This window comes from Schistocerca americana, chromosome 1 (assembly GCF_021461395.2).
Source record: "Schistocerca americana isolate TAMUIC-IGC-003095 chromosome 1, iqSchAmer2.1, whole genome shotgun sequence".
Classification (NCBI taxonomy): domain Eukaryota; kingdom Metazoa; phylum Arthropoda; class Insecta; order Orthoptera; family Acrididae; genus Schistocerca; species Schistocerca americana.
Window position 1 is genome coordinate 361,930,511 of NC_060119.1, and position 15,084 is coordinate 361,945,594.

At 40.7% G+C, this 15,084-nt stretch overlaps 1 protein-coding gene across 1 annotated transcript in view; it reads right to left on the reverse strand.

Annotated features, from left to right (window-relative positions):
* The window catches only part of LOC124550888 (leucine-rich repeat serine/threonine-protein kinase 1), a 146,708-nt gene that overhangs the window by 32,380 nt on the left and 99,244 nt on the right, over positions 1–15,084 (reverse strand). The window contains exons 34-37 of the mRNA XM_047125694.1: positions 14,833–15,084; positions 10,450–10,591; positions 10,216–10,325; positions 554–676 (exon numbers count right to left, since the gene is read on the reverse strand). Of these exons, the coding sequence (XP_046981650.1) occupies positions 554–676; positions 10,216–10,325; positions 10,450–10,591; positions 14,833–15,084 (627 nt within the window). The remainder of the gene's footprint in view (positions 1–553; positions 677–10,215; positions 10,326–10,449; positions 10,592–14,832) is intronic.

The following is a 15,084-nucleotide window of genomic DNA, read 5'->3' on the forward strand; positions in this document are numbered from 1 at the left end:
AGCTTACTCCTTAGCCCTCGGATATTCTGATGCAATAAGGATACCTTGGTACTTTTATCACTTGTGACAGAGGCCCCCCCTTAAATTATTTGCTATTAGCCCAGACAGTTTTTCTTCCCTTTACTGAAAACAGAGTTCATGGGAAAAAAGACACTCTGATCCTTAAGAAAAAAAAAAAAAAAAAAAAAACAGAAACAGAAACACTACAGAAATTATGAGAATGCAGTGAAATGAAGGACAACCTGGAATGTAATGCCAAGAAAATCAGAGTAGACATCTGAAAAATAAAGAATGAAGTATGAGATGTAATTCAAATGACAACAAAACACTTCCAATACTATGAAGTCAGTGTCTTGAACGTTCTCCACACTTCTGCTTCAATCCTGTCAACTACACGAGTTCTAGAAAGTTTTGGTTTAGAAGGTTCGGTCACATCCACATTTCAACTGCAGAGAAATTCATGCTTACTGAGAAAAGTCTTACTCATTTTTGCACATGTTTTTAACCTGCATAAAATGCAAAGTGATCTTGAAAAACCAAAAATAAACATTACCCTGTAAGTCAGTGGTGGTCTTCCTCCCTCTAGTATGCACTCTTTTACAGATTCATGTCCCTCAAAAGGCTGGTGAAGGGTCAACAGCTCATAAATAAACATTCCAAACGAAAAGCAGTCAACCTGAAGAAAAAAAAGAATATTTTCTTGAAGTTATCTGGAAGATGTTCCTTCAACTGTAAAATAAGAGAGAAAATTACAGCAGTGTAATGGGATAAGAAAATACAACACAAGATAAATGGTTCAGTAAAATCCAAAAATACTGTGCTTGTTGTTCAACACTGAAAGTAACGGGAAGTAATTATAAGAAAAAAACTGTGTAATACCAACACGATGAAAAGGATAGTTGATTTGACAAAGGTCTAGTAGGCCAAAAGCTAACTTACTGATAGCCTTTTTGTTGCACTTTCTGCAACTCAGCATCTCGGCTATGTGGTGAGTAGCAACTATTCTTTTGATTATATTTTATTATGATCCATCCTGGATTTTCAAATGTTTGATCTTACCTAAATACCTGAATATAAGGTATTTCATATTACTTTCTCTCTTCAAATAACTATTAACTTATCTGAAAGATCAGTGCTCTGTTTTTGTGTTACAACATTACTCCAAATCTCTCCAAAAATGATAGCAAATGTTTCCTTTAAGCGTCTTAGAACTGAGATGAGCAAAATTCTAGTTTTTTTGTTGTTTCCAAGATACGAGAGATGAAATCATGCCCACACCTTATATAACAGGACAATCTTGTGATGTCAGTTATTTGTGGTGGAAAGGCATGTGAAATACAGACCACTGGAGCGATTCCTTGTGCATTTCACTAGTGGGACACTCATATTACTTGCATAGTCTATATTTCAAAAGTAAAAATAGTAAACTTTGAACTGGTGTGTGTCTTTTACTCTATAGATATTTGTCAGATCAAAGAAATAGCATGAAGGTACCAGTAGAGCAGATTGAAGGGAGGAGCTGATGCTCAAAAATATGATATTTTGTGTTAGTGTATTGTATGTACTTTTACACTATGTATAGTTTCACTATTGTCCTATATTACTGCAAGTTCTCAGGTAGTGCTAAGCAAGAGCACACATCGAGGGAACACATCCTGTACATGTGCAGTGCACAGCGTGTAAGGAGATGTTCATTCCCAATGTATGGTTGCTGTACACTGGGTCTGATTAGACCTGAAACAATGTTCTATGAGGAAGAGGGCACAGAGAGATGACATGGGCATCACCCTTTTCCCTATTTGCTGTTATGAAGAATATGAAGTGATCTGCTACTATTCAGTTTAGTGTCACACACTCAACATACAAGATTGTGATGTGCTCACGTGAGCCACATACGCGCATTTACTTGAGGGGAGTTGGAAAGCCCTATCCTGACAATGTTAAATTTAGTGAGTTGGCTTCCCTGTATTTCAGGAACCACTGTAGCATTGACATGGAACTTTTACTGGACATTAAACTGTATGTTCTGAGTTTACTGAACTATAATAATTGCATTTCAGCCACTGCTTTAAGAAATACAATTTTTTAATTCCAACAAAAACATTTTTTGGTAAGCGAGTCCATATAAGATTATTGAATGACTCATTAGGATTTTGAGTCTGACCATGCAGACACTTCTTCAGTAATTCAGGATTTGCCAGATCTATGTAAATAGGTTTTCTGATATCCATGACTGCTGCTGGGATGTAATGTTTATGGCTGTATGAACTGTTTGAGTACTGGGCATTAAAGTAATTGGACCATGAACCAGGTCCAGGAGGGCAAAGGTGGTGTACTGGTTTTTCATCAGTTGACAGACTGTGGAAGATGGTAGCCCATACTGCCTGCTTCACTTTCAACACATCCTCAATATTATTTCTAATGGGCATCCCATAATGCTGCTGTACTCATCAATCATTTTGTCTGTCAGCCATCAAAAAGTGCCTTGTCTCTCAAACTTTGTTTCAACTTCCTCAACCTGGTGCCCACTCTCTTCTGGACATGACCAACACATTCCAGTTTTGTGATAATCTTCTCACCATAAGGTTGAGCAGCTACTACACTGTTATATGCTTTTGAGTCTCCATCACCTGAGAACTTAGTGTAACACACTCCCCTTTCATTCACTGATCGACTAAAAATTTCAATAGCTGCAGAGGCCTCCATACCACCACTTGTTCCTTCATAATTTCTGTGACAGATATACACCTCTTCATTTCCTGATTTACACTTTTAACAATGCTTGGTTAAAATCTGGAAATCTATTACCTTTCCAGTATCCACACTGGTCACCGTAGCAACAGAATGCCTATAACTGTAGCCGCTCTTCCGTCAAGTGCCATCAAAAGCTACTGGTATGTCAGTTATACCATCATTTATTCCTCAGCTTCATTTACAGCACCCTTCATTGACTCACATGCAACAGATTCCACAGCAGCTACAATAAATCCTGCATACTTGTTGATTTTACAAGGTGGGCACGGTGTATTCATCACGGCACACATTGTTTCTGCTGCAGTGTGTCCTTTGCCAATAGCCCTCAATCCGTAAAATCACCTAACATTTACGTCAAAATAATTATCTTTACAGTTATCAAAATTCAAAAATGAATGAGTATATTTACAACTGGCACAATTAATGATAAGTTTCCTGGCTAGCCCATTTGATACCTCACTGTCTTCATGTAAACTAATAGGCCCACCACATATTTCGCAACACACACATTCACCTAACACCCTTGTTAGGATGTGTAAATCTATCGGAATATAACCTAGCCTACCAGTTATATCACTTATGTTTTGAGAAAAGTGTGTATCACGACATTTTATTTTAATCTTCGAAGCACTAATGGGTGTCTCTCTAGATACTGATGAGTTTGCCTGTTTTTCATTGTCTGTAACTTCACACACCACATGTTGAACACAATGTTTCCCTTTACTCAAACATCTATTACTGAGAAACCCACGTTTCTTAAAAACACTTTGTTTTTTGAGAGATTTACCAATCTATTTGTCACTTTTCCTCAGAAAAATGTTAGCACTTTGACATACAATGTGTGTTTATACTATGGAATGATACGATACTGTTTTTTCCAGTGCTACCAACACAAACACATAATTTAACCTTTATAAAACAGAAAAAAAATTATATATATATGCTCCAGTCTGGAATCCCTGAACCATTACACCAACAACCTGACAACAGCTTTCGCATCCCCCAACTACCCTTCCGACCTGCTACAGAAGCAAATAACCAGAGCCACTTCCTCATCCCCTCAAACCCAGAATCCCCCACAGAAGAACCACAAAAGTGCCCCACTTGTGACAGGATACTTTCCGGGACTGGACCAGACTCTGAATGTGGCTCTCCAGCAGGGATACGACTTCCTCAAATCCTGCCCCGAAATGAGATCCATCCTTCATGAAATCCTCCCCACTCCACCAAGAGTGTCTTTCCGCCGTCCACCTAACCTTCGTAACCTCTTAGTTCATCCCTATGAAATCCCCAAACCACCTTCCCTACCCTCTGGCTCCTATCCTTGTAACCGCCCCCGGTGTAAAACCTGTCCCATGCACCCTCCTACCACCACCTACCCCAGTCCTGTAACCCGGAAGGTGTACACGATCAAAGCTAGAGCCACATGTGAAAGCACCCACGTGATTTACCAACTGACCTGCCTACACTGTGATGGATTCTATGTAGGAATGTCCAGCAACAAACTGTCCATTCGCATGAATGGACACAGTCAGACAGCGTTTGTTAGTAATGAGGATCACCCTGTGGCTAAACATGCCTTGGTGCACGGCCAGCACATCTTTGCACAGTGTTACACCGTCCGGGTTATCTGGATACTTCCCACCAACACCAACCTATCCGAACTCCGGAGATGGGAACTTGGTCTTCAATATATCCTCTCTTCCCGTTACCCAACAGGCCTCAATCTCTGCTAATTTCAAGTCGCCGCCACTCACACCTCATCTGTCATTCAACATCATCTTTGCCTCTGCACTTCCGCCTCGATTGACATCTCTGCCCAAACTCTTTGTCTTTAAATATGTCTGCTTGTGTCTGTATATGTGTGGATGGATATGTGTGTGTGTGTGTGCGCGCGCGCGAGTGTATACCCGTCCTTTTTTCCCCCTAAGGTAAGTCTTTCCGCTCCCGGGATTGGAGTGACTGCTTACCCTCTCCCAAATTCTAGCTTTCGCAACCAATGGTTGATTCGTCAGGAAAGAGGGAAGGAGAGGGAAAGACGAAAGGATGTGGGTTTTAAGGGAGAGGGTAAGGAGTCATTCCAATCCCGGGAGTGGAAAGACTTACCTTAGGGGGAAAAAAGGACGGGTATACACTCGCACACACACACATATCCATCCACACATATACAGACACAAGCAGACATATACAGAGGCAAAGAGTTTGGGCAGAGATGTCAGTCGAGGCGGAAGTGCAGAGGCAAAGATGATGTTGAATGACAGGTGAGATATGAGTGGCGGCAACTTGAAATTAGCGGAGATTGAGGCCTGGTGGATAACGGGAAGAGAGGATATATTGAAGAGCAAGTTCCCATCTCCGGAGTTCGGACAGGTTGGTGTTGGTGGGAAGTATCCAGATAACCTGGACGGTGTAACACTGTGCCAAGATGTGCTGGCCGTGCACCAAGGCATGTTTAGCCACAGGGTGATCCTCATTACCAACAAACACTGTCTGACTGTGTCCATTCATGCGAATGGACAGTTTGTTGCTGGACATTCCCACATAGAATGCGTCACAGTGTAGGCAGGTCAGTTGGTAAATCACGTGGGTGCTTTCACACGTGGCTCTGCCTTTGATCGTGTACACCTTCCGGGTTACAGGACTGGAGTAGGTGGTGGTGGGAGGGTGCATGGGACAGGTTTTACACCGGGGGCGGTTACAAGGGTAATAGCCGGAGGGTAGGGAAGGTGGTTTGGGGATTTCATAGGGATGAACTAAGAGGTTACGAAGGTTAGGTGGACGGCGGAAAGACACTCTTGGTGGAGTGGGGAGGATTTCATGAAGGATGGATCTCATTTCGGGGCAGGATTTGAGGAAGTCGTAAACCTGCTGGAGAGCCACATTCAGAGTCTGATCCAGTCCCGGAAAGTATCCTGTCACAAGTGGGGCACTTTTGGGGTTCTTCTGTGGGAGGTTCTGGGTTTGAGAGGATGAGGAAGTGGCTCTGGTTATTTGCTTCTGTACCAGGTCGGGAGGGTAGTTGCGGGATGCAAAAGCTGTTGTCAGGTTGTTGGTGTAATGGTTCAGGGATTCTGGACTGGAGCAGATTCGTTTGCCACGAAGACCTAGGCTGTAGGGAAGGGACCGTTTGATGTGGAATGGGTGGCAACTGTCATAATGGAGGTACTGTTGCTTGTTGGTGGGTTTGATGTGGACGGACGTGTGAAGCTGACCATTTGACAGGTGGAGGTCAACATCAAGGAAAGTGGCATGTGATTTGGAGTAGGACCAGGTGAATCTGATGGAACCAAAGGAGCTGAGGGTGGAGAGGAAATTCTGGAGTTCTTCTTCACTGTGAGTCCAGATCATGAAGATGTCATCAATAAATCTGTACCAAACTTTAGGTTGGCAGGCCTGGGTAACCAACAAGGCTTTCTCTAAGCGACCCATGAATAGGTTGGCGTACGAGGGGGCCATCCTGGTACCCATGGCTGTTCCCTTTAATTGTTGGTATGTCTGGCCTTCAAAAGTGAAGAAGTTGTGGGTCAGGATGAAGCTGGCTAAGGTAATGAGGAAAGAGGTTTTAGGTAGGGTGGCAGGTGATCGGCGTGAAAGGAAGTGCTCCATCGCAGCGAGGCCCTGGACGTGCAGGATATTTGTGTATAAGGAAGTGGCGTCAATGGTTACAAGGATGGTTTCCGGGGATAACAGATTGGGTAAGGGTTCCAGGCATTCGAGAAAGTCGTTGGTGTCTTTGATGAAGGATGGGAGACTGCATGTAATGGGTTGAAGGTGTTGATCTACGTAGGCAGAGATACATTCTGTGGGGGCTTGGTAACCAGCTACAGTGGGGCGGCCAGGATGATTGGGTTTGTGAATTTTAGGAAGAAGGTAGAAGGTAGGGGTGCGGTGTGTCGGTGGGGTCTGGAGGTTGATGGAGTCAGGTGAAAGGTTTTGTAGGAGGCCTAAGGTTCTGAGGATTCCTTGAAGCTCCACCTGGACATTAGGAATGGGATTACCTTGGCAAACTTTGTATGTGGTGTTGTCTGAAAGCTACCGCAGTCCCTCAGCCACATACTCCCGACGATCACGTACCACGGTCGTGGAACCCTTGTCCGCCGGAAGGATGACGATGGATCGGTCAGCCTTCAGATCACGGATAGCCTGGGCTTCAGCAGTGGTGATGTTGGGAGTAGGATTAAGGTTTTTTAAGAAGGATTGAGAGGCAAGGCTGGAAGTCAGAAATTGCTAGAAGGTTTGGAGAGGGTGATTTTGAGGAAGAGGAGGTGGGTCCCGCTGTGACGGAGGACGGAACTGTTCCAGGCGGGGTTCAATTTGGATAGTGTCTTGGGGAGTTGGATCATTAGGAGTAGGAATAGGATCATTTTTCTTCGTGGCAAAGTGATATTTCCAGCAGAGAGTATGAGTGTAGGACAGTAAATCTTTGACGAGGGCTGTTTGGTTGAATCTGGGAGTGGGGCTGAAGGTGAGGCCTTTGGATAGACAGAGGTTTCGGATTGGGAGAGAGGTTTGGAGGAAAGGTTAACTACTGAATTAGGGTGTTGTGGTTCCAGGTTGTGTTGATTGGAATTTTGAGGTTTTGGGGGATGTGGAGCTGGAAGTGGGAGATTGAGTAGATGGGAAAGACTGAGTCCGTGTGCAATGAGAGGAGGTTGAGGTTTGCTGGAAAGGTTGTAAAGGGTGAGTGAGTTGCCTTTCCGGAGCTGGGAAACCAGGAGATTGGGTAGTTTTTTGAGGTGAAGGGTGGCATGCTGTTCTAATTTGCGGTTGGCCTGTAGGAGGATGCTCTGAACAGCCGGTGTGGATGTGGGAGAGGAAAGATTGAGGACTTTTATTAAGGATAGGAGTTGACGGGTGTGTTCATTGGCTGAGTTGATGTGTAGGTGAAGGATTAGATGGGTGAGGGCAATGGATTGTTCAGTTTGGAACTGGTATAGGGACTGATGGAAAGAAGGGTTATAGTCAGAGATGGGAACTTTAAGTGTGAGGCCTTTGGGGATAATGCCAAATGTCGGACAAGCCTGAGAAAATAAAATATGGGAGCTTATAAAGAAACATTCCACATGGGAAAAATATATTAAAAAATTGATGTGTGTGCTTGTGTCTGTATATGTGCGGATGGATATGTGTGTGTACGAGTGTATACCTGCCCCTTTTTCCCCCTAAGGTAAGTCTTTCTGCTCCTGGGATTGGATTGACTCCTTACCCTTTCCCTTACCCTTAAAACCCACATCCTTTCATATATATATATATAAAACGGTTGCTTCGTCAGGAAAGAGGGAAGGAGAGGGAAATACGAAAGGATGTGGGTTTTAAGGGAAAGGGCCTTTCCTTAAATTCTACGGACATTTAGATAGACTCCCTGAAACAAGACTCACCAAGAAAATTCTAGAACACATCAAGACACTTAAAGTCTCGACACCCTGGATGGAAGGAGTCCAAAAAGACCTACAAACAATTGGCACCACAAACACCACAGACAGAAGCACCTTCCGAAAACACATAGACAATTGGGAAGTAAAGTCAGAAGCGCTAAAACAGCGGACCAAACAAGAATGGTCTGAGGAGAGAAAAGAGGTCCTCTCCAAGAGAATGAAGGAGTACTGGAAGGACAAGAAGAACAAGCCTTCAAAGTCATAAGCTTAACGATTTCCTTTTAGGGAAAATTCGCCAACAATAAATAAATAAATATATATATATACACACACTCAATATAATGGAAGGAAACATTCCACGTGGGAAAAATTATATATAAAAACAAAGATGAGGTGACTTACCGAACAAAAGCGCTGGCAGGTCGATAGACACACAAACAAACACAAACATACACACAAAATTCAAGCTTTCGCAACAAACTGTTGCCTCATCAGGAAAGAGGGAAGGAGAGGGGAAGACGAAAGGAAGTGGGTTTTAAAGGAGAGGGTAAGGAGTCATTCCAATCCCGGGAGCGGAAAGACTTACCTTAGGGGGAAAAAAGGACAGGTATACACTCGCACACACGCACATATCCATCCACACATACAGACACAAGCAGAAATATGTCTGCATAAGCAGACATATTTGAAGACAGCTTGTGTCTGTATATGTGTGGATGGATATGTGTGTGTGTGTGTGTGTATGCGCGCGAGTGTATACCCGTCCTTTTTTCCCCCTACGGTAAGTCTTTCCGCTCCCGGGATTGGAATGACTCCTTACCCTCTCCCTTAAAACCCACATCCTTTCGTCTTTCCCTCTCCTTCCCTCTTTCCTGATGAGGCAACAGTTTGTTGCGAAAGCTTGAATTTTGTGTGTATGTTTGTGTTTGTTTGTGTGTCTGTCGACCTGCCAGCACTTTCATTTGGTAAGTCACATCATCTTTGTTTTTTTATATTATTAGATCTTGAAGTAATGCTCATAAAAATTTTAACATTTTCAACCAGTGTAGATTATACTTAAAAAATAAAATTGAATACTTCCCATGTGAGTTTATAAGTGATGTATGTATCATTTTATTTGGAAATTTGCAAATTTTATAATGAGATAAAAATCAAAAAATGTGAAAAAAAAAATTTCTGTTCTAATTCACCTTAAAGAGCAGCTCGAGTGTGCTGTAACTTGAATGGAATAAATGAGGTTTAATTCTCAGCAGTTCATAAAAAGTTGCATTTGAATGTCTAGGAAAGACACATAATCTCAATAATCATACTACCGCATTTCTTTCTGAAGAGGACTGGATTTCATTTTAGTTGGGAAAAATGGATATTTCTATGATTTCAGTTTTTAACTGAATACATATTCGGTTTAATTAAAAGGACTCTCTCTCTAGCTGATGTTCAATATCACAAGAGTCTCCATATATGTCCTGTGTGATTGAACAATGAAAACACTTTGCACCCACCTACCTGAAGTATCCAATATTTATACATAAAGACTAAGCTTCAATTATAATTATTCATACTACCTACCTTACATCCCCCTTACCCTCACAGCAGGTGGCATCCTCTCAAACAATTGTCTTAGTGATCTGTGCCCCCTCCCTTCTGTTTACCAAATCCTATATTCTCATTAAGAAAGAAACACATAGTTCTAAAATGTCACCTAATCATCTTAGGGAGTCATTTAATTTTAGGATTACTATTTTGTACTTAATGTAACACCTCAATGATTCTACCACATGGTGAGTTGTTAAATTATTTACATTCCTACATACCTTTCCATTCCATATTTATTTTGTGCTTAAGTGTTTCTATTGGCTTTATTAGGAACGACACCTTCTAAAGTTAAGTACTGAACAACCATTCTGTCCCTTTGTAATTTAACATTATTTATACTCCATAATTTCAATTAAAGAAACTAGGTGATAAATTGAAATGAATCAGAAATATAAATTGCAAAAACGTTAATAGTCACTGCACGCATATGTGGAAAATAGAGGATTAAAATAAATACTACCAAGAACACAAGTGACAAACAAAAATTTACTTTTTCTGTATACTCTTCTTCACCATTATAACGCATAATTTCTGGAGCCATGAACCCTTCTGTTCCACCAAAACCTTTTGTTCCAGAGGGTAATGTCAACCGACTAATTCCTGAAATAGAGAATTTATTGTTGAGAATGTCAGGCTTAACTTCTAGTTCAAAGTGTCAGTGATATTTTTGTCCCCAAACAGTAACTGCATAAATTAATAAGCTAAGCTAAGAGATACAACATACCATAATCAGCTAGTTTTATATGAACACAGTTGTCAGCTTCGTCATGAAATGGTGGTGGCATTTCCCACACTAAAACATTCTCCGACTTCAAATCACGATAAATAATGTGCTGTTGATGGAGGTATTCTATTGCCTTTGCTGCCTGTGAATGAGAACATAATAATATATTTACAATGAATCTGTAATGAATATAAATGAATAACATGTGAAATTACTATGAAATCAGAAATATCAGGACAGGAGGTTTGGAACCATACAACTATTTTTCATATCAACATTTTGAAGGTGCAGCATAGGCTGTAAACAACGGAACACACTGGAAACAAACAAAGAGTATTTTAGTTTTTGAAACATGCAGAAAGAGGGAGAGTCTGAAGGTTACCACTTAGCTGTCTTCTTTTAGGACAATTTCATTTTCCACCTTGACTATTATAAAATCAGTATCTGCTTGCACCCCTTCGTCACTACCAAAATAAGTCCTCGAAGGTGACCTTTAAGTTTTAGAACAGATTAAAATCACATGGGGCCAAATTGTGACTGTACAGAGGCTGATCAATGACAGTGAACCAAAGGCATCAGATTGTTGCTGATCTCGCTGCACTAATGTGTAGTCTGGCATTGTCATACTGAAGGAGAGGGTGCTTCATGCGTGGCCAATCAGCCAAGATGGTAAATGGAATTGTCTTTTAATAACATTCAGTTACAGCATACTGTTTCTCACACACTGACACAGTTACATTACACAACACCATATGTCATTTTCAAGTGCTACTCCTGTCATTATAACCTTACACCATCACTCTGTATGAATGTGTACAGATGTGTGACTGTCATTTAAATATTGAACAACTGTTGTAGTTGGCTTGACTGAGAAAAACATTTTGGAATGCTCAAGTCCACTACAACAGTGGTTAAATATTTAAGTGACAGTTACATATTTGTACACACTCACAAGGGGTGTAAAGTTACGATTGTAAGAGTAGCAGTCGAAAATGATATGTCGCTGATATCAGCTAATTGTGCAATATAAATGACTGTGATTTTATAACAGCAAAGTGGAACTGTCTTTTAATACATTCAAGGCTGTGACGTCTGGCGTGAAAAAACTTATACAGTCTTCTGTGCAGGAGTTATTTACCATCTGTAGTAACATGTTATTCACATTTTGATTTTGCAGAGTTAAGTGAGATAAGGTTGCAGAGTTAGGTATGGGAAGATAAAGTAGTGCAAACAGTTGAATGTGAGAATTGCCAGTCCCTTACACTACAGGGGTGGGCAGGTGGTTGATGGTTGCAAACACAACACCACTTTCAATGTATTCTATGGGAGTCACTTCATAGATGTTGACCATTCATGGTTTGTGTATACAATTGGATGATTGGGGGTCAACCACTCAGCATCAATTAAGGCATGAAGGTGGTTTACTGAGTCACAAAAACAGGCTGCAATATATTAAAATAACATCAAAATGATGGCTGCAGTTGTTTAATTTTTTTTCCTTACATATATTTGCATGTTTATGTATGGACAGGATTACTTATTTTGACAACGCTTTTTTAATAAGTAAGATGAAACTCGTAATAAAAATTTGAATACTAATTGGTCTAATGACCTACATGGGAAAAGGGTACCTGGAATACACAACATTCCTTTCTGATTATTAACATCCTGTTATACTTGGTATGCAAGACATCTGAGAAAGTCACAACACGATAAGACTTCACCAAAGAAGGAAGGTGCTGTACAGTGCAAGAAGCACTGAACTATCAGTTTAATAAGACATGCTGCAAATCACTAACACAAGTTTTCTACAAAAGACTGAAACTGTCCTGGGAGAAGATCAGTTCGGGCTCTGGAGGTAGGTAGGAACGCAAGTGGCAATATTGACCCTATCTTACAAGACAGGTTGGAGAAAGACAAACCTACATTTGTAGACTTGGAGATATCTTTTGATTGGAATAGATTCTTTGAAATTCTGAAGATAGAAGGGTAAAAGTACAAGGAGTAAAAGGTTATCCACAATTTGTGCAGAAACTAGACTGCAGTTACAAGACTCGAAGGCATGAAAGGGAAGCAGCCGGTGGGAAGGGTGAGAGAGAGAGTTGTAGCATACCCCAATTTTGTTAAATGCGTACACTGATTAAATGGGAATAGCAACCAGAAACAAATACTTTGAGGTTTGCTGATTGTGTACTTCTGCCAGGGATGGCAAAGGACATAGAAGATCAATGAAATGGAATGGGATAGCGCTTTGAAAAGAAGTTATGAGGTGAACATCAATAAAAGTTGAGTAATGTTAATGTAATGTAGTTGAATAAAATTAAGTGATGATGTGGCAATCTGATTATGAAATGAAACACTGAAAGAAGTAAATGAATTTTACTATTTGAGCAATAAAATAACTGATAATTGCAGAAGTAAGGATGCTACAAAATGCAGACTGGAAATCAAAGGAAAACTGTTTCTGAAAAAGGTGTTAACATCTGATATAACAATGGAAAATCCAGGATGGAAAGTAACAAAATAATGAAAAGGAAAGTAGTTGCTACTCACCATACAGTGGAGATGCTGAGTCACAGATAGGCACAACAAAAAGACTGTCACAAACTAAGCTTTCGGCCAACAATGTCTTTGTCAAAAATAGACACCACACACACACACACACACACACACACACACACAGGTACACGCACAAACACATATGACTGCAGTCTCTGGCAGCTGCGTGTCTGGAATTGCATATGCGTGTGCGTGTGTGTGTGTGTGTGTGTGTGTGTGTGTGTGTGTGTGTGTGTGTGGGTGGGAGGGGGGTGGGGGTGGGGGGTGGAGGGTCTATTTTTGACAAAGGCCTTGTTGGCTGAAAGCTTATTTTGTGACAATCTTTTTGTTGTGTCTATCTGTGACTCAGCATCTCCACTATATGGTGAGTAGTAACTTTTCTTTTCATAATATTGTAACCTCTAATATACGTTTATGTGTAAGGAAGTTTTCTCTGGAAGTATTAGTCTGGAGCATAACTTAATATAGAAGTGTATAATTCACAACAGAAAGTACAGACAAGAGGAGGATAAAAGTGTTTGAAATATAGTGTTATAGAAGAACGATGCAGATCAAATGAGTGCATAAGATAACTAACAAAAAGGTACCAAACTGAAACAAGGAAAAACAACCATATGGGAAGAACATATTCTAAAGATATTGCTAGAGCAAGCATTGAGTCACACACGAGCAGTGTGAATACTAGAAATATTTCAGCTATCGAACAAAGTCCTTTAGAAGTAGAACTCTCACAGAATCACATAACAACTCACACACACACAGTCACTCTCTCTGGGTACTAAGGGTCTTATTTCTAGTATCTTTATCATTGTAACTGTCTGAAACTCCTCTATGAGATGAGTAGCTATCTGTCCTTTCCATACTGCTGAATCAAAGAAAAATTTATTTATGACACAAATTCCCTGGGATAGGATACTAATATGCATCCTGAGGCATCAAGGAATCACCTGTTTGATAATGGAGGGAACTGAGACTTGCACAAGAAAGTTAGCATGGAGTGCCATGCCAGACTAGCTTTCAGCCAGATGATGATGACGAAAACAACAACAACAACAGATGAGAAATATTTAAATAATAGTAATATACCATTCTATGAAATGAAATATGGCATCTTAAAATCAGAGTGACTAAATCCATACATGTGTGTCACATCCTACAATCTGTTTCCTCCCAAAAGAAGGGAGATCGGGGTTTAACATCCCTTTGACAATGAGGTTGTTACAGATAGAGCACACACTCAGGTTGGGGATCAATTGGGAAGGAAATTAGCTGTGCCCTTTCCAAGGAACCATCCCAGAATTTCCCTTAAATAATTTAAGAAAACCCAATGTCCAGATGGTGATTTGAATCGTTGTCATCCCAATTGTGAATCCAGTGTCTTACCACTGAGTCATCACACTTGGTCTTTTTAATCCTACCAATAATGGAATGATACAAATCATGGCACTTGCAGTCTGTGTATTGCTAAGTCAGGAATCTACTGAAATTAACTTAAAAAGGTGAAAGGTAGGAGAAAGGAAAGTAGTTGAAGTATGTTTTTTCTTATTGGTTAGAGCTAGTGACTCATTTTGAGCACTTTTATTATTGACTGGGAGCTTTGAAAGCAAGAAAAACTGTATGATTTTTACAAAAATTATTCATGGTATGTAAAAAAATACAACTGCTATTCTGGGAAAATGGTTATCTGTGAAGTACACAAATTTATTTTAAGTAATTTGTAACTTGTGGAACATCGTCAACAGAAAAAGCAATAAAATCTATACATAAACTTTACATTACACCACTTACTCAAAAATAATCAAAAAGAACATTTAAAGCAGCTACCTGCAAGATAATGGCCTGTAGTGCATAAGCACCAATGCGAGCACCAGAGCGTCTGTAGTGTCTCAAGGTGGCATCCAGTGCTCCTTGGGGTGCAAGATCCAGCACAAGGGCGAGTGGTCGTGGGCAGACACCCACTAGTGGCACTATATTTGGATGCCGCAAATTCAGAAGAATGTTGAGCTCTTGACGTGCTGTACAGTATGCCTTACATGCATACTGTAAAGGATCGCGATCCCATTTTCCTTGGGCTGC